Source organism: Rhinoraja longicauda, chromosome 23, assembly GCF_053455715.1.
Source record: "Rhinoraja longicauda isolate Sanriku21f chromosome 23, sRhiLon1.1, whole genome shotgun sequence".
Classification (NCBI taxonomy): domain Eukaryota; kingdom Metazoa; phylum Chordata; class Chondrichthyes; order Rajiformes; family Arhynchobatidae; genus Rhinoraja; species Rhinoraja longicauda.
Genome location: NC_135975.1, coordinates 25,599,129 through 25,619,144, shown reverse-complemented (window position 1 = coordinate 25,619,144; position 20,016 = coordinate 25,599,129). Strand labels below are relative to the sequence as shown.

The 20,016-nt window shown below is 37.3% G+C and overlaps 1 protein-coding gene across 1 annotated transcript in view; it reads right to left on the bottom strand.

Annotated features, from left to right (window-relative positions):
• Positions 1–20,016, bottom strand: part of LOC144604949 (mucin-6-like) — a 69,546-nt gene that overhangs the window by 21,200 nt on the left and 28,330 nt on the right. Inside the window, exons 20-31 of the mRNA XM_078419871.1 lie at positions 19,384–19,532; positions 19,145–19,283; positions 18,194–18,298; positions 17,864–18,052; positions 15,540–15,779; positions 15,305–15,461; positions 13,942–14,067; positions 13,483–13,624; positions 12,634–12,665; positions 10,611–10,703; positions 2,215–2,259; positions 288–626 (exon numbers count right to left, since the gene is read on the bottom strand). Coding sequence (XP_078275997.1) covers positions 288–626; positions 2,215–2,259; positions 10,611–10,703; positions 12,634–12,665; positions 13,483–13,624; positions 13,942–14,067; positions 15,305–15,461; positions 15,540–15,779; positions 17,864–18,052; positions 18,194–18,298; positions 19,145–19,283; positions 19,384–19,532 — 1,756 coding nt within the window. The remainder of the gene's footprint in view (positions 1–287; positions 627–2,214; positions 2,260–10,610; positions 10,704–12,633; positions 12,666–13,482; positions 13,625–13,941; positions 14,068–15,304; positions 15,462–15,539; positions 15,780–17,863; positions 18,053–18,193; positions 18,299–19,144; positions 19,284–19,383; positions 19,533–20,016) is intronic.

Here is a 20,016-nt window from a genome sequence, read left to right as displayed (position 1 = left end):
GGAGGGGTGAGGAAGGAGGGGAGCAAAGGGGGAGGGGTGGAGGGAGGGGTGGAGGGAGGGGGAGGGAAGGGGGGTGGTGAAGGTGGAGGGCGAGGGGAGGAAGAGAGAGACGGGGGGAGGGGGAGGGGAGGGGGAAGTGGAGGAGAGGGTGCTGCACCAATGCAGGTAAGGTTTGGGTCCAACGGGTCCACTTGGTCTTGTGTATACGTATAACTTGTGAATTTGTACTCTGGGAGTGCCTGTGTTAAGAATATCTGCAAATTATTATTGAATATATCATCACCTACCAGTTGTGGAAGTGGTTGTGGACTCGGTTGTGCTGATGGTTGAGGGTGATGGCTCGCAGCAAACCCTAATTCTGTAGTCACGACAAATGTGGCCTGAAACATATCCAGAGGGTGTGCAGGTCAATCCTACGTCTTTATTGCAGATCACAGCTTCTGCCGATATACTTAGTGGACTGTAAGGATGAGCGGCAACTTGGCACTGAATGATCGTAATTGTATCAGAAGAGGATGGGCACAATGGAGTGCCATATGAAGCAAACAGTTCATGATCATGTGGATTTGACGTTGTTGGATGATGATCATTATACCAACGAGACCATACACCCAAACATTCTGGCACTGTAATGGAAAAGAAAGAAAACATAAGGCAGACTTGTATAAAACAATACAAAGTGGAAAATATAAACATAAATATAAAGAACAAGATTTGAGAAACATGGTTGTGCATCAAAAGGAATCTTCCAAATTACAGTTTAAAAGAAAATGGGAACAGTAAAATGGGAATAATAACAATACGTTTGGAGAACTATTGATTGATCTGAATTTAGAAACAGCTTCAAGTATCAGATAGGGAAACAGTAATTGTCAGTGCAGAACCGGACAATGGGGAAAAAGCATAAAGCACAAATGTGAGATGTCACTTTTCAGGAAGCTGACTGCAGCTGTGCACTAACTATTGCATGATTTTAACAGCCACTTTGATGGGTTGGTCTCAGCATGCTATTGAAGAACATTATTGGAATAGTTACACTGCCTCCCCATATCACCTTTGGACATGCTACGGTATATGGTGAAAAGATATACCCCATATGCAGAAGAAATTAATTGGTGGGCAAGAGGGAAATGGCAAAAAGGTAGCTGCTCCAGGATAATATATGATAAAGGACTAAGTTTGCTGTCAATTCATAAAACAGAATCAAGAGATAAAGCAGGAAAGAGATTATAATGAAAACAAGACCACTCTCAATAAGCTGTGGAAGGCTGTGCCTCGCCTTTGCCTGAAAGCTTGAGAGATCCAAGTTCAATCCTGATATTAGGTACTGTTTGTATGGAATTTACATTGGCTCCCTGTACATCCTTGGGTTCCTCCTGTCACCCAGAGACGTAGATTAATTGGCTATTGTAAATTATCCCTTTGTGGAGGGCATTACCAAAAGAATCAAAGGAGAGTTGATGTGAGAGAGAATCTGTTGTGGAATTACAGGGAAATAAGCAGGGGACATGACATTGCACCGTTGGAAGTTGAAAAGGACCCAATGGGCCAAACAGCCTCCTCCCATGCCCGAATAAAGAGGTTACCTATCATATTCTTATAAAGAAATGTTCAAATTCAGGCATGATGATAAACGTAGCTGCCATTGTGAGCAACCGACCATTTTACTTATGAAAGTAAAAATGGGGAAAAGGGAACAGTAAAGTCTAAGCCAATGTTTGCCCATGGAGAAATTACAAATGTGATTTAGAAAAGTAATGGATTTGTTACTGCCATTGCTGTAAGTATTTATTTTGAAGAAAAATGGAGGCATTCAAACCTGGACCAAATTAATGAATAATTGCTGCCAAGTTCCTCAGGTGGGCAACTTTATCAGTTTGAAGCAAAATACATCAGGAATAATTGATTACAGACATATATAATGGCAATCTAAATAATATTAGGCCAGGCACCTAGAAAGAAGCATGAACAATATTTTGATAGAATCAGCTGGTGCCACCAACATTAAAACCTCCGCTAATTTTAATACATTTTAGTGAAAGAAAATTGTTTCAATTTATCTATTAAAATAATTTGCAACAGTTTGTACTTAATATGTTTGACAATAACCTCCTGTGAGAATATACCAAAAAGGTAGAGATGAAAACAAATGGATTTTCACTGTGATGAGTTGAGGTTGCAAAATAAATATATATTGAAAAAGCCAACACTTACCTGTCGTGGAAGAAATGCTGGTTGATGTCACAGTTGATGTTTCTTCTGGAAAATAACAAACAAATTCAAATCACAAAGTCAACTCAATTCTTATACCACTCCAGCAGATTTCAGACATTAGAAAAATGAAAGCAGAAACTACTGGAAGTACTTGGTAGGTCAAGCAGCATCTGTTAAGAATGAATATTTGAGACTGATTATATTTTATAAGTCCTGGAAAATTTAGAATGAAACAAAATTTATGGTGCAGAGAAACAGGGGAGGATGTGACGGGCTGGAGACCAGGAGAGATTGAGTGACACAAATGGTGACTGAAATATGGAAGGAAAGGATAAGAACAAGGAGTATGCTTGGAAAAAGTGCCACTGCAACGAAACAAATGAAATCTAAAAATTATCGGGAAAGGCAGTGAGTATATAAGAAAAGGGAAGGGAAGGTCCACAGCAGAGTGGAGGGCAAAACAGATTTACTGTAGTATATATTAATTATGAGAATTAAAGTGTCTGTCGTTTAAATGTTCCCCACATTTCCACTCTGTGCCTCTAACACTGTTCCAATAAAGTTCAGTACTCGGTGTAAGTTACAGTGCCTCATCTTCCCACTACGCATATGGCTTTAGGACCCAAGACAAAATTTAACTGTTTCAGATAATCAGCTGGATTTGTATATCACATTTGGTCTTTAATCTCTCTCCAATATGGTGTCTCAGGTTTCAGTTGTATGCTTACATTTACAAAACCTCTGGTTAGGAAATCTCATCAAACCTTTCTCTTGCAACTTAAAAGCTTAAATAATTTCATTTTTTAAATATTTGTTAATAAAGGTGAATGATCTGAAAAGATATCTTTGGTGCTCTATACAGAAATAATTCCTAATGTTAACGAAGGAAATATCTTTGGTCTGTCCTGTATCATATCACCAACCTCGAGTGAACCCTCAAGACTCTGGAGTAGGATAGAACTCTACTGCGCTGAAATTGAAACAACTGTGGCAAGCCAATAAAGTTCAAGCTTACAGTGCCTAAAAGGATAGTTGCGTTGGAATATCCATTAATTAATATTGAATGAAGGCTTCACCCACCAGTTATGTGACTGGTGGTAAACTCAGTTATGGTTGACTCTGTTATTGTTTCTTCTATAAGTAAAAACATTCATGACCACTACATTAAACTTGATGAAAGGCAGTAGAAAATTAACCCGATAAATGATTGTGTAGAATAATTTCAGCAAATGGCTTCAAAATTATAACCATACTCCATTCAGCAATAAAATTTGCTGGGTGATTTATCTGCATCACAAGTAAACTCTACTTTGAAAAGAACATCGTTTTGTGAGCAAGAGTGTTAACCGCATTTAACATACTGTGATCAGTTGGAACATTCAAGTGTAATGCTGAGAAATTATTGAGAAATTTGAAAATAATTTAGACATGGAAAAATTATTTTCTTCACTGCAGAACCATCACGAGTGGAGATGCGGCAGCAACAAAATAGTATAGTCCTGCACGATTTATTCTCAGTTTTGGTTCCCTCTCAAGACCTCAATACATTTCAGTATGGCGCACCCACCTATTATGGCAATCACCAAAAAATCTACCACTGCACTTTTATTATGAATTACATAGCTTAATTACCCATGAGAGACACTTTATTCAGTCTCACACAGGCTATCTGATTTTAGTAGCCATCATTTAAAGAAGAGGATTCCAATAAATTACTGTAGAAATAAATTTCAGGATCCTTCATTCAACATTTAGACCAATGCTTGTTTTGGAAATTGTAGCGGAAAGGTCAAATTAATAGACTTTTACTGAAGATGAGTGGAAGTTTTAATTGAACAACCAAACCCAACAGCCAGTAAATACATACTAACTGAGGCGATCACTCACCTGTTGCGGATGAAGTGAAATTGAAGAAAGGATGGGAAAGGACTGTAACTGAAAATTATGTCTATGAGCTAGCTGTGATATACAAACCCATGGATTTACATTGAGAGTAGTTATCACTCACCAGTTGTGGGACTGGTGGTCGATTCTGTTGTGGTTGTTGCTGTTGTTGTAGTTTTTTCTGTAAACACATACATACACGGCCTTTACATTCAACTTGAAGAATTACACATTTGAGAGAGTAGGACTATTGGACTATTTCAAAAGAGCTTCTGTAAAGTGGAGATAAAATCCTGGAATTACTTTCCATCTTGCAAAGGACTTACAGCAAGAATTTGTAGTAGAGTATGGTCACAGCTGAAATATAGGGAACACCGTAACCTACTTATTCATATCTTCATCGTATATACTAGAAATCTTAAAAATATTGTTCTGAAATATGGTCACAATTGAAATATAGCAGCATTGCACAGCATAGGCAGTGCTGTAGTAAATACTATAATGTGCCAGAGGATTAGCTAGAGTGAACCCAAGGAATCTGAATTGGGATCATGAGTCACTGAGCTGAAGTAGGGAGGAGAAAGGAATGTTACTGAACATGAGTGCGTGATGAATATGAGCTCAGCTGTGAAATAAAACCCATGAGTGTACACTGAAAGAAGTTATCACTGACCAGTTGTGGGAGTGGTGGTAGACCCTGTTGTGGTTGTGGCTGTTGTTTCTTCTGTAAACAAATGCATACACGGCTTTTACATTCAACTCGAAGAATGACACTTTTGACACTTTTGAGCGAGTAGTAACAAACTCAGCATAAATTGTATAAATTAAAAGAAATTGTCAATATAATATCAATAATATCACTGCAATATCACTACAATCTGATGACTTTGAAATGCGATGATATCTCATGAACTGGTGAGGTGAAATTTTGGCGCACAAAACAAGGCAGTTACAACATACAAGTGGCACTGTATTTAAGCATTGTTGTGTTAAAATCCCTATTAACCGTACTGAGAGAAGGCGCCACTCACCAGTTGTGGGGCTGGTGGTGGACTCTGTTGTGGTTGTTTCTATTGTTGTTTCTTCTGCAAATAAAACAATTACATTCAACTTCAAGAATGATTTACTTAAGGGTAGAAAAGCTGAAATTGAATGATTGAACTTCACGGCCGGTATTAACCTACTGACAGAGGCGATCACTCACCTGTTGTGGAGGTAGTGGTGCTTGGTGTTACCGTGGTAGTTGTTTCTTCTGGAAAATAATAAAGGCATTCAATTTGTTTTGAACAAAAATGATATGTATACAGAAAACTTGTGCATTGGTACTCTGGGAGTGTTTGTGTTAAAAATATTTGCCAATTTTTATTGAAAATATCATCACCCACCAGTTGGGGAAGTGGTTATGGACTCAGTAGTGCTGGTGGTTGTCAATGTTTCTTCTAAAGAGAAACAAATTAATGGGCAATTAATTCACCTATCTTGAATGGTAGATTTTGAATTAAAGCAAATTCAGCAGATTTTACCCATCTTGAAAAGTAATTCTGTTTAAGTAGAGATAAACACCTCTAATTTCTGACCATATTGCAAAGGACTTTCAGCAAAAAATTGTATTGAAATATGGTCACAGTTGAAATGTAGCAGTATTGCACAATATGGCAGTGCTGCAGTATATGCTATCCTACGCCAGAGGACCATCTACACTGAACCCACGGACTCTGAATTGGGATCACGAGGTACTGGGCTGAAATTGCGATACTTGAAGCAGGGAGAAGAAAGGCCTGTTACTGAACACGAATGTGTGATGTGTACGAGCTCAGTTGTGAAAGACCCATGAGTGTATTTGTACTCTGAGATAGATTGTGTTGAAAAGATTGGCAAAGGATTTCTCGAAAATATCATCATGCACCAGTTGTGGAAATGGTTGTGAACCCAGTTGTGCTGGTGGTTGAATATTGAATCAATCATAGTCATTAATCCAATTGTGGAGACATTTTATCTTTATTTATAAATCTTGTGATCGGATTTTGTACTTCCACAACAGCACACTCACAGATCCACACAAAAAACTATGGCAGAATAACACAGTATTGGCAGTGCTGCACTATTCCTATCCGACACCAGAGGACCAATTACAATGAACTCATGGACTCTGAAATGGGATCATGAGCTACTGAGCTGAAATTGCAAGATTTGAAGCAAGGAGCAGAAAGGCCTGGTTACTGAACACAAGTGTGTGATGTATATGAGCTTAGCTGTGATATAAAAACCCTCGAGTGTACATTGCGAGAATTTATCACTCACCAGTTGTGGGACTGGTGGTCGATCCTGTTGTGGTCGTCATTGTTGTTGTTGTTGTTGTTGTTGTTTCTTCTGTAAACAAATGCATACACGGCCTTTACATTCATCTTGAAGAATGACACTTTTGGGAGAGTGGTAACAAAAACAGCATATAATGCATAAACTTAAAACTGCAAACTAATGTCAACAAATCACTGCAAATTTACAACCAACACTCCATTCAGTGGTCATATTTGCATGTGTTTCAACTCAGACTTAAGCTAGACAAACTTTGGGCATTACTGCCCTTCCTTTGTGTTGTATCAATGCACCATTCTAGTGTGGGGTTAGAGATACAATGTAGAAAGAGGCCCCTCAGCCCATCGTGTCTGTGGTGACCATCAATCACCCGTACACTAGCTTTATCTTATAAGCTAAGGGCAATTTTTATAGTAACCAATTAACCTGCAGTCCGGAAAGTGGAGTGGAAATCGGAGCACCAGGAGTAAACCCACGTGCTCACAGGGAGAACGTATAAACTCCATATAGACTGCGCCCATAGTCTGGATGGTACCCTGGTCTCTGGCGCTGTAAAGCAGAAGATTCCGCTGTAAAGCAGAAACCCTACAGCTGCTGCACTGTTTGCATATCAAGTCTTTGAAATGTGATAACATCTCTTGAACTGCTGACGAGATATTGTGGTGCACTAGAAAGGCAAATAAACGTCAGTTATAACACGAGTGGTACTGTATTTAAGCATTGTTAAAATGCCCGTTAATAAGTACTTTGAGAAGGCATCACTCACCAGTTGTGGGACTGGTGGTAGACTCAGTAGTGGTTGGCTCTGTTGTTGTTTCTTCTGCAAATAAAACCATCACATTTAACTTGAAGAATGATTGAATTGAGGGTAAGTGGAAGCTGAAATTGAATGACTGAACCTAATGGCCGGTATTAACCTATTGACAGAGGCGATCACTCACCTGTTGTGGAGGTGGTGGTGCTTGGTGTTACCATGGTAGTTGTTTCTTCTGGAAAATAGTAAAGGCATTCAATTTGTTTTGAATAAAAATGATATGTATACATTTAGTTTCTCCATAAGTTGTCTGGGAGAGCTTATCTTAAAAATATTTGCGAATGATTATTGAAAAAATCACGACCCACCAGTTGTGGAAGTGGTTGTGGACTCAGTTGTGCTGGTTGTTGTAGATGTTTCTTCTAAAGAGAAACAAATTCATGGATAATTAATTTATCAGTCTTGAATGGTAGATTTTGAATGAAGACAAATTCAGAAGATATTACCCAATTTAAAAACGATTTTGCAATGTGCAAATCAGTATCTTTCATTCCTCAACATCTTTTAGTCATGAAATTTGGTTAATACACGTATTCATGTATATTTGTACTATATATTTGTACTCATGTATTTGGCTAATAGATGTATTCCAGAGAGAGTTGGATATAGCTCTTTGGGCTCACAGAATCAAGGGATATGGGGAGAAAGCAGGAGAGAAGGAATGGGTGACGTTTCGGGTCGAAGCATCAGTCTGAAGAAAGGTTTCAAGGCATGCCACCTTCGATTTTAACCAGCAGCTGCGTTTTTTTCCTACACTTGGATCAAAGACGTATCTAGATTAAAATCGCGTGCGTTTGATGTGAGATATCACACAGCAAACTACTCAGCTGTAAACACACAAGTGATAGATTCCCAGTGTGTGTATTATTCCTATCTGAGTACTTCACCATGTTCCTACTAGATTACCGCTTTTAAAATATCACAAGTACTGCATACTCTGAAGCCATTTAAGTCATTATCTCTTTACAGTTCTTTGACAGTCACTCCAATCCACCTCCATATTCATTTCAATGCCCCTCTCACGTTCAAGCTATGCTTTGCTATTTCCATCCTGGGCAATAAGTTCTGACCGTCCACGCTGTCTATGCCTCTCTATTTTCATATATTTCTAACAGCTCTCTGCAACTTTGGCGGTACATTTCTTTGTACAAGGACAACATTAAACAGTAGTTAGAACCGCTGCCATCAGTTTAAAAGGAATTTGTGAAAAAGGGAGGGAGTTGCAATATTTAACAATATTAACATTATTTAACAATAGAGGAAAACTGGCAGAACATAACTGTGGAGAGTTGAGCAGAGATGTCTAAAAAAATTCTTAATTAAAAGGTGCACTAGAATGGAAAAGATGTGTGGGACAATGGTTATTATGATCATTCTTCCATTATATAAATATTCAGATGTAACCCAAGGCCTTGGCTGCAAGAAATTGGGTATTGTACATTTTATCTTCACGTCAGGTTGATAGGTTTATCACATTATTGAGGGAGTCTCGAATCAGAGATTTACTGACACTGTGGTGACACGTTAACTCTCCAGCAGATTTTGTATGTGTGGTGGTAGGAGGAAATGAAAAGGAAGAGAAGGGAAGGGAAGGAATGGTGCTTTTATGCAGGGAAAAGGAAGGTTGAGATGAGTAGATGAAGGGTTGACAGAGTCCAGTAAACCAGCTGAGAAAGGATCATTGTAATGGGGAGGGGGGGTTAATGTGGATTAAAGGGTCAGGGTATTAGTGGAGATCAAGGACATTGGGTAGCACATTAAATTTGGCAGATTTTAGGTAATTATCTGACTTTGTAATTTCATTTTAAAAGGTAAAGTTGAATCTGCTTATAAAATACATCTCTTTCCAACAGCACATTCCAAATCATTGCAAATTTGTGCTTAAAGAAATTTATATTTTATTTTTGCCTTTAGTTCTTTTGGCAATTATCCTGGAACCCCTTTTTTGGTATCTGGTAAATCATTGGTCACAATGTAAACAAAAGGGATGCATCACAAATCACTTCATGAACTTTACATTGCAGAAAGCCAGTTTGATCTCACATCTGTTTTACTTCATATTTTCATCTAGATCCAGCATTTAGTCATACAGCCCTCCCAAAATAGCAAAATGGTAGAGAGGGTGTTGCCTTGTTGATTAAGGAGAATGCCATGGAATTAGTCCGAGATGACATTACTGACAGTTAAAAAAATACAAGTAAAAATTAAAAAATATATATTAAGAGACATTTGGATTGGTACATCGATATAATAGGTTTAGAAGGATATGGGCAAATGCAGAGATGGGACTAGTGTAGATGGGGCTGGGCATTGGCTGATTTCTGCCACTCAGAAATACAGGTCCCCACTGAAATAGTAACAACACAAAAACTGAAGTAAAAAATGAATGAATATTTAAAACTAAAATTTAAATTTCTCTGAATATGCTTTCTGAAAAGCCCATTTTACTATTCCCCTTTTTTAAAACAGTTTTTGAATTGCTAAATATAATGAAACAGACATTATATCCTGGTGTCAATTTCACAAAAAAACCCATAGAATAATACAGCACAAGAACGGGTCCATCAACCCACTATGTCTGTGCCGAACATGATGCCAAGACCTATCCTTATCTGCCAGCACATAATCCATACCCTCCATTTCCTACATATCCAGGTGCCTGTCCAAAAGTCTCTTAAATACCACGATTGTATCTGCCTCCATCACCATCCTCAGCCAGGCATTCAACATCCACTATACACACATCTTCTCTAAACGTTGCCCAGCCACAAAATGGAGAATTGTGCAGGCAGAGATTAGTTGCAGGCAGAGGAGATTAGTTGAACTTGGCATCATGTGCACCAAAAGGCCTGTTATTGTGCTGTACTGTTCTATGTTAGGATGTTTCTGATTTACATTCATTCTTCTTATCAACATTTTGCCAAACTGGCAACTTGACGCCCGGACCTGATGTGCTTTTCACTCGTGAGTTTAAAACATGAGCCAAAGCTCAGACTTTATCCATACAAATTGTCTATAACACCTACAGTTGCTTTGGGCTTGTCCCTGTAGAGGTAGGAGCAGTGAATGTGAATGGAGATGAAACCCAGTTGACTGAATCATACATTTGCCTTGTGGAGTCAGGAGGGACTCACATTTGCCCTTTTTACACAGTGTTTGTCATTTCTTTGAGACCCAAGAGCAATATGTAGATTCAAGTTACTGATCGTCAACATCATGAAACATGTTGGAAAGTGACAACCTGCTTATGAATCCCATTTGCGATTATTATGTCCAAAAGTACAGACATACCAATGTTCAGTTTCACCTCTGATCTTTCAAAATCTGTTCTTACCATATTGTAAAGATTACATGCCATAACTTGTAACTAATATCACCTTACCTGGGATAGTGATCGGTGAAGAAATTGTTGAAGTTGACATAAGTGGAGTTGTGGTCAACAGTGTTGTAGATGGAACAGTTGTGGTAGTTATTCCTGTTGTTAAGAACATGTACATAATAAAACTTCTGTCCTTAATCTATTTTGTATATTTCCTCAAGGTAATAACCATGTTACTGTCATTTAAGTAACAGAAATTTACCCTTATTAAATCCTTAATCAACTACCAAAACATTTGAGATACAGATTAAAATTTGCACTTACCAAAATGGAAAATAAACAAATAAATATATATAAAAATGCAAACGAAACAACAAATTTTAAGTTTAGTCACTGTGTCAATGGGGTTGGCAGTCACAGCCATGTCTTCTTCAGATCAAAGACAGATGTCCCAGAGTGCAGTTTTGCTGTGCTCTTCACCTGTGAGTGCAATGTGGGGAGTCGCAGTAGCCCTGGCCATCTCCTTAAAGTAATCCCTCAGTGTTTACTACACTTCCATCCAGCCACCGAGCTTTAACTCATTCGTTTAGTTTAGAGATACAGCATGGAAACAGTCACTTCGGCTCACCGAGTCCACGCTGACCATCGATTACCCATTAACATTAGTTCTATGTTATCCCACGTTTTCATTTGTTCCCTACACATTAGGAGCAACTTACAGAGGCCGATGAACCTATAAGCCCGCCGTTTTTGAGATGTAGGAGGACACGGAGGAAAGCCATCTGGTCACAGGGAGGTGGTGCAATCTCCACACAAACAGAACCAGCTGCGCCACTGTGTTGCCCCATTAATTACTTCTATGTCACTTTTCTCCCATGAATCCCAACCCTTGAATTCCATTCCTTTCCCAAATAAATCCACTTAGTAAACCCTTTCATAATCAGCGAGCCCTGTGCATCAGACAGTACGACTCGCAAATGAAGAGCCCGGCAATGCTACGGTCCGCGACATCTGTTCACATATCGGACTGGAGGGAGCTCCTAACCCAATCGACAAAATGACTCATATTCAGATCTTATCGCCATACAACATTGAGTGATTAAAAATTGATGAAACTTGTTGTTTCATTTGTATAAGCTTTGTCCATCCTCTGGGTCTAATGTTGGTCTCAGATGTTAAATATGAATGGTGGCTTCTCTTGCCATCACTGATAAATTGGTTTAAAATGGGAGAAAATCATTCTCCACTTATAACGTGGAATTCAAGAGGAAAAGGAGATTGCGTTGCAGAAAATCACAATTATAGCAAATGCAACCACTCTATAATGCAGGAATCATCTATGTTGGGTACATATTTCGTCTGCATACATCAGTGTTTCTTAGCTCTGCTATAACTTCAGTACGAGTTGTAGGTGACAAATCATCCTCTACAATAATCCCCAATCCGGGTGCTCCGCTAGGATGTGTTCTCAGCTCCCTTCATTACTCCTTATTCACCACGACTGTGCAGCCTAGTACAAATCCAATTCAATTGACAAATTCATGGGTGACGCCACCGTAGTGGCACGGATCTCAAATAATGATGAGACGGAGTACAGGAAGGAGATTGAGAACCTTGTAACCTGGTGTCACGTTAATAACCTTTCTCTCAATGTCAACAACACAAAGGAGATGGTGATCAACTTCAGAATTCAGGCAAAGTGCTACACATACATTGACAGCGCCAAAATAAGGATGGTTAAAACTTCAAGTTCCTAGCAGTAAATATCCCCAGCAACTTGTCCTGAACTAGCCGTATCGAAGCAAAGGCCAAGAAAGCGCACTAATGCCTCTACTTCCTAAGAAGGCTTAGCAAGTTTGGCATGTCTTCAACAACTCTCTCCAACTTCTACAGAAGTGCTAATTATTCACATCTGGCATTTGGAAAGTAGTGTTTTGGAAATATTTAAATTGAAGATATAACTACAACTGCTGATACTATTAATATTGCACTGCAAATAAGCAAACATCCTTCTTTATCGAAAAACAATAATTTATTACATATATTCATTTCTTTAACAGGTGGAATGCTGAAAGTTATTACTTACTTTTGCACGTAGTGATTCCATGATTGCAGGTACTGTCAACAAAAAAAAAGATGTTACAAATAAAACAAACTAACAAACAACAAACTAGTCTAAAGACATATTTTATTGCAGTGGTTCAACCTCTCTGGAAAGATTGACAACAATGGATACAAAGCAAGAATCGGAAAGGAAAAAACTCTGTTAGCTCTGAAATTACCACCAAATGGTCCACAGGATGATTTTAAAATGTAATGGGGGCAATGTATGGCAAGGTAATAGATTCTTTACTAATTGCAGAATGAAAAAAAGAAAAAAAGAAGCTTTAATAAAATTTGTTGGTTTATTCATGGGCAATCACAGACTATCTGCACTTTATTGTTGCAACTCATTGAGAAGTTAATCTTTAAAGGAGCGATAGCCTTCACTTAATGTTCATAGTTTACAACCAATATTACAATACAATGTAATAATGAAGAATAATTATTAAGGGATGGACTCTCAGATAGATAAATAGTCACTGACTATCGTTGGATAGAGATAATAAAGAACATGAAGAACTTTTTGCTGAAGGAACAGAAAATGAATATAACTGCAAACTATAGATTAAAGTCACTGAAGTGGATGAGGGAGGGCGGTGGGTGGGAAGGAATTTGTAAACAATTATTTTGGCTTTTGTTCAGGTGTGAAATTATCCTAATTGCATTTTATATTTCAAGTATTAAAACAGCGAATGTCACTATTTAAACCTCAAAAAATATTCATGGCATTTTTAAGAGAATATTTGTAAAACCCAGTTTTTTGGCACTTATTTTGTTTTTTCTTCCAATATTAGAACAGTGATAAATACATTCACTGATATGACTACTTTACCATTCTTCACAATCACTCATTGTTCTTTCACCATGTTGCAGAATTCTTCCATCATAATAACATGTGCACTGGTTTAATGTAACACATTTCATAATATTTTCATCCAAGTAAGGAGCATTATCTGGGCACTTGGCATAGCAACCTAAAGTAGTGAGAAGTAAAAGGGACCATCAAGATAAACAAGAATGTTGTAAATGCAGGAGATCTTGACACCAAGAAAATGTATCTCCATTCTAAATATGCACAAATCTCCAACGAATTACCAGTATAAGCATAACATTTTTATGAAGAATTATCAAAATATATAGATAATTTAACTGAGTATAATGTGTAATGAATTGCACAATGAATTGATTATTATGATTAATTTTAGAACAGAAACTTAGACTAACCTAAAAGTATTGTTTAAAAAAAATTGCAAAGAGATTGTAACATATTTGAATAAATTCTAAACAGCACCTTCTAGAATTGCAGAAAACTTTTTCCCAATGAAATGGCCTGTGCATGTTCTTGTTGTTGTTGTTCCACACGGCTGATAGTGCCAACTGCAGCCACCAAGACTGTTATAATAGTCACAGTACACAGCTGGAGAATAACAGAAACAATCAAATTGTGATTCTGGCTTGGTTATTCATTGCCCAAAATGAGCACAATATTGCATGGCAAATAGTCATTGTATATTTCTTTTATACATATTGGTCTGTGAACTGGAGTGTTAGACTCTCAGACATCTGTCCCTACCATGGCAAATACTCAGACAAATTTATTCTCCTGTTCCCAAGAGTATACATGTTGATAATTGAGTTGATTTATGTAGTAGGTGAAGGAGAATTGTCATGGACATCAATATAATCAACCTGCAAAGTATCCTTTTTTAGATAAAGTGGACCAACAGTAATATTGATAGATGGAATGATATGTGCACTTATTCTTAACTGTATGCCAAACTTGGAGGATAGAGACTGAATGTTGGCAGAACATCATCTTCAAATGAAAAGCCACAAATCTTAATAAGCAAACAGACGAGATTTAAAGAAACAAATATGTGGGTTAGTTGCAGATCAGCAGGTGGTGGGATATTCCTCTTCATGACGTTCTGAATGTATTTTACTTGATGAATCAAGGATTAAAAGTGTACAGTGATAGTGACCTGCCTTTCATTGAAAGGATCAAAATAACCTGCCTTTCATTGAAAGGATCAAAATCAGTTTTGACATGCTATTCATCATGAGCCAAAAAGTGATTTAGTAAACAATGCACAAATAATTACCCAAGAGTATCCTCAAAACAGAATCAAGGTTTCAAGGTCAGTTTATTGTCACATGTACCAATTAAGGTACAGTGAAATTCAAATTACCATACAGCCATACAAAAAAAAAGCAACAAGACACACAACTACATGTAAGTTAACATAAACATCCACCACATCGGATTCCCCACGTTCCTCACTGTGATGGAAGGCAATAAAGTCCAATCTTCTTGAAACCTTGATTCTGTTTAGAGGATACTCTCGGGTAATTATTTGTGCACTCTTTACTAAATCACGTAGAAGTTGGAGGATCTTGTGTCAAAAGAGACAGGGAATTGAAGAAGGAAATATGGTTTCTTTATTGCAATTACAAAATGGCACATATTTTAAACAGCAGCAAGCATCAATCTAGACTTTGGGGACACAAGAGTCTGCGGATGCTGGAATCTGGAGCACCAATCTGAATAATTATGGTGCTCTGTGGATCAATGTGTTCCGCTATCTATAAAAGCATGTTGATGAGCTCTTATACTTTAATTGTTCTCTACAAGGAATACAAAAGTTTAGACTTACGGCAGAATTCAGGGGTTCTCCAGCGAATACAAACTTCAGCTTTATTGCAAGCCTCTGCGTACACAGCAATAGCAGTACACAAACCCTGGTATTTTCCCTCCATATCACAAGCACAAGCTTCTTGGACACAAGCATCATAAAATAGGATTGGGTTAACCTGATAAATAGCCACAATGTCAGAAATCATGATTGCATTATGGATTTTCTTGAAATTTCAATTTGACTAACATCTTACCATTTTATGACAAGCTTGAAAGACTGGGCCAGTAATTATGCTGCACCTCTTCTGAGCCCATGTTAAACAATATGGATTGTTATCACATGGGTATATTTCATTTACTGTGTTAGAGCATGACTGGATGGACTTCCAACTGTTCCCGAAGGCCGTAAAGCTGGTCACCAAGGAGTTCCCCTTCGTTGTTAAGTCGTCTTCAATGTTTTCATTGAAATTTCCACAAAGGCCACAAACTTTATTCTTATGTATGTAAGAAAAGCAAAGTAATGGTTATTATTCTAAAATCACAATTCATATTTCCTACTTTTTCCAAGTTAACCCAATACAATACAAACCCTTGCTTCAGAAGCACAGCTTTTGTCTACTCCAAAAATGACCATGATCATAGAGTGAGCGAAGCATCAAGAGGGTTTTACATCACAATTAGTACCAAAGACATTAGCTGTAAAGAGATTATAATGTAGGTTGTGAATGGCAATAAATAAGGCCAGTTATTTCACTCTTCATTACCCATGGATTAGTATAGTTGAAAATTCAAAGTATTTTCAATAAACTGCTAAATTGTACAAGATGGGGATTTTGGGCAGTTCTGGATTGAATAACTAATCTATTGGTTGAAGGCCTTCACCATAAGTACAGTGTCACAACTTTTCATGATAGAAGTTGGCACAAGTACATAAAATAAAATTAAACTGCTAAATGTATAATTTTAAATGAAGAATAATTCAAGACAGTATTGTCTGATCCTATTATACTTCATCTTCCTTAATTTCAACATACTCTTAACTTTGAATCTTCGTGATCTTTACCATGTATATAAACATTGTACACATTTTTACTGCGACTGTTTAACTCATCAAAGCTTCAAGCCATCCTTTGAATGAAATGTCATTGAACTTCAAATTACAATAGATAATCTGTACGTGAACTGTTGGCTTTAACTATATACTTGCAGACTCTTTAAAATAGATGGCATCAAAGGGGTGATTTTTAAAAACAATTCCTCTTGTATTTTTACTTTCAGTTAAGTGATTTATCATTTAATATAAAGCTTTTACTTTATGTATACATATGTTTAATGATATCCTTTTGACTGGTTTGAGCAAGCCTTTTTCCCCCACCCATGTGGTTTCTGTTTTGCCTTCCCACACTGCCAATTGACTTGGAGACAAGATCTTGAGTTGGGATTGTTCCAGTGAAGGTTTCCACCTTGGCCTCTTGTCACATCCTGGAACACCTATTTGGGAGCTTTAGGTTCACATTAAATGAGAAAAAAAACCTGAAGATACTGGAAATCTGAAAATAAAACAAAATCCTACAAAACCTCAACAGGTCAGGAGACACTAGTGGAAAGACAAACAGATAATCTTTCAGGTTGAAGGCCCCTCAGTGGCCTGAAGATGGTTCTTCGGCCTGAAATGTTATCTGTTTCGCTTTTCACAGATGCTGCTTAACCTGCTAAGAATTTCCAGTATTTTCATTTTTTTTAGATTCACATTTGTTATTCCCAGCTTGACAAATCCCAAAGCTTATATGCCAAAGATGTCATAAAAACATATATGCTTAAAAATCTCCAGTTCCGTGTTGGTGTTTTATTCAATGTGCTTATTTCAACCTTCCCATACCCTGCAAAATAGCACCATTCTGATCCCTTCCCTTCTCTTCCTCATTTCCTCCTACCATCACACAAAATAAATCTGCTAGAGTGTTAGTGTGTCACCAGTGTTAATAAATCTCTAATTCGAGCCTCCCTCAATTACGTGATAGACCTATCAAAGTGACGTGAAGATAAAATGTACAATACCTAACTTCGTACAACCAAGGCCTAGGGCTGCATCTGAATTTTAATATAATGGAAGAATGACCATAATAACCATTGCCCCTCACATCTTTTCCATTCTAGTGTACCTTTTTAATTAAGAATTTTTAGACATCTGTGCTCAACTCTGTTTTCCAGATATTTTCTGCCGGTTTTCCTCCATTGTTAAATAATGCAGCTCCCTACCCTTTTCACAATTCCTATTAAACTGATGGCAATGCTATTACTATTTAACAGATGATAAACCAGAGTTTTGTCTAATTTATTTTGGATCCAATGCTGCATTGCTTCAGGGAATGTGTCCATCATTTATTCCCAAATTTTGTGTTGTCCATTACATCTATACCCCAATTGTCTACGAACATTTAGTTAAACATTTTTCACACCACATCCATGTTTCTCATATGAATTATGCCTCACAAGTTTTGTTTTACAATTTCTTATTATGTTTTCTCTATCAATAAACAGAAATTAAGGAAGCATTTTAATTTACAATCATGCATACCTTCCATCTTGGGTCCAATGTGATTGAAAATCTTGTACGTTTGTCCCATATCACAGTTATTCCATTGGGAAATGTTATGACCAAGTAAAGTCCAACGTTGTGAATAGTATATAAATTTTCTGTGCACTGGTTTTTGCCAAGGGATGTTTCACTTACTCTATTTCCACTTAACAGAATTATTTCTTTATCCTGGAAGAATATATTTGAAAATACGTTGTTTTATAACATGCTGAATAACTTCAGATAAATCATTGCAAGGATCCATTTGGAAATTTTGTTTTAAAACTCCAGCTTACACATTCTAATTGCTATAAATCAAAGCGCATATACCTCAAATATGATTCTGATGTTTCTTGAACATGTCACTCCATTTTCACAGCAGGGAATACTCTCGGTCAGTATTTGGAATGTGCCAATCTCTCGCAGACATCGGTCCTAAAATTAAGATAACTTGATGCAGCATAACTTCAACCTATCATAATCTGGCATGGCAGAGCCAGCTCAATATTTCCAGTATAATTTATAGTTCATCGAGATTTATATATATTTTCATTATCCTCTGAGCTCAAGAAAATATATGGACAAAGGAGGTGGAAAAGACAAGGTCTTAATAACAGCTCTTGAAACCCTTAGCACCAAGTGATAGTTAACACTTTCAAAAGCATTTAAATGTTTGCTGAAGAACTATTCATACTATAGAATATTAGATCATTTAATCTGATTAATACATTTTGTTCATTTTTGCCTACCCTTTTCATTTATATCTCAGAAGCAATATCAGAGATTTCCAATTACACTCAAAAACATTCTTGCTGATTGTGTCTGAGATAATTTATACTTTTAAACATGCGATCTATTATACTGCTGTATATTTAGAATCTCATATGTCATAATTTTGAAATGTGAAATGCTGATATTCTTAGAGTGAGTGAACAAGCAAATGTGTGAACAATTCCAGTTGCACACATGTATCACTCCCTCTCCTCCAGCAACCATCAATGTCAACAACCAAAGGCCGACCATATGAATGTCAAAAGCAGTTGCTCGGACCTTTCCATTTTAAATGAACAAATTACGCTTTAGAGAATTTTTAAATAAAAACTTCAGTGAAATATTTTAAATACTGATTACAATCATTATATCAATTAACAATAATCTTTTGCATGTCTGCGTGAACTTAGAAAGAATGTAAAGATTTTAAATTTAAGTATTATCATATATGTTTACAACTAAATGAAAAAGAAGAATATGCACATTGAATATGCACGTTCTCTATCTTACCTCAACAAAGATATATTCACAGTTGCCATCAAAAGTGTATCGTTTTCCATCAAAGGTCATGTAATGTCCATCTCCATAAACCTGGCATGTCTTTGGACATGGATCATTGCTACATTCCCATGTGCCACTTTTGCATGTGCTACAACAGAGAGGACATAGTAATATCTTTCTCCAATTCTATGCTGTTAAGGGCATATTATTTATTAGAATTATTTTGTTTGGCATTTGTCTACACTCACCACTTATTGCAGTCCCTTTTGATTTTTTCTCCAGGCCCAAAGGTTTCACCTCCAAATACACAAGGACACTGAGATAGTGTAACGCATCTTCCACTGGAATCTTCCACCAAACCGTCAGGGCAGACACAGCCCGGGACACATGGGTTTGGCTTTATAAAGGAGAAAACATTGTAAAATTGGCAGAATTGGCATTAAGATCTATAGTTGGACAGCATGTATGCGTAATCATCACATAGTTAAAATACACCCTGCAGTCCTATATGCTTCTGAGACGTGGACTACCTGCACCAGGTATCTTAAGGCAAAGGATAAAAAACTACCAATGCTATTTCAGAAAAAGCTGTGGAATACACCCTCCAAGCAGCATTTATGTTCCCAAAGTGGAGATGTTCGAAAGCTTCAAATTCCCAGGTATGAATATCACCAACAATTTGTCCTGGATCAGCCACATTGAAGCTCTGGGTAAAAAAGCACATTGATGAAATGCGGAAGAGGATCTAGTAGGTGATAGGTTGAACCAGAAGAGGGGGGAAATGATGAGCAGATGGAACCAGATTAGGGAGCATGGGGAATGGATGAAAAAGGTGAACAGAAAACGTGGGAGGGTTGGTGGGGTTTAGAAAAGAATATAGG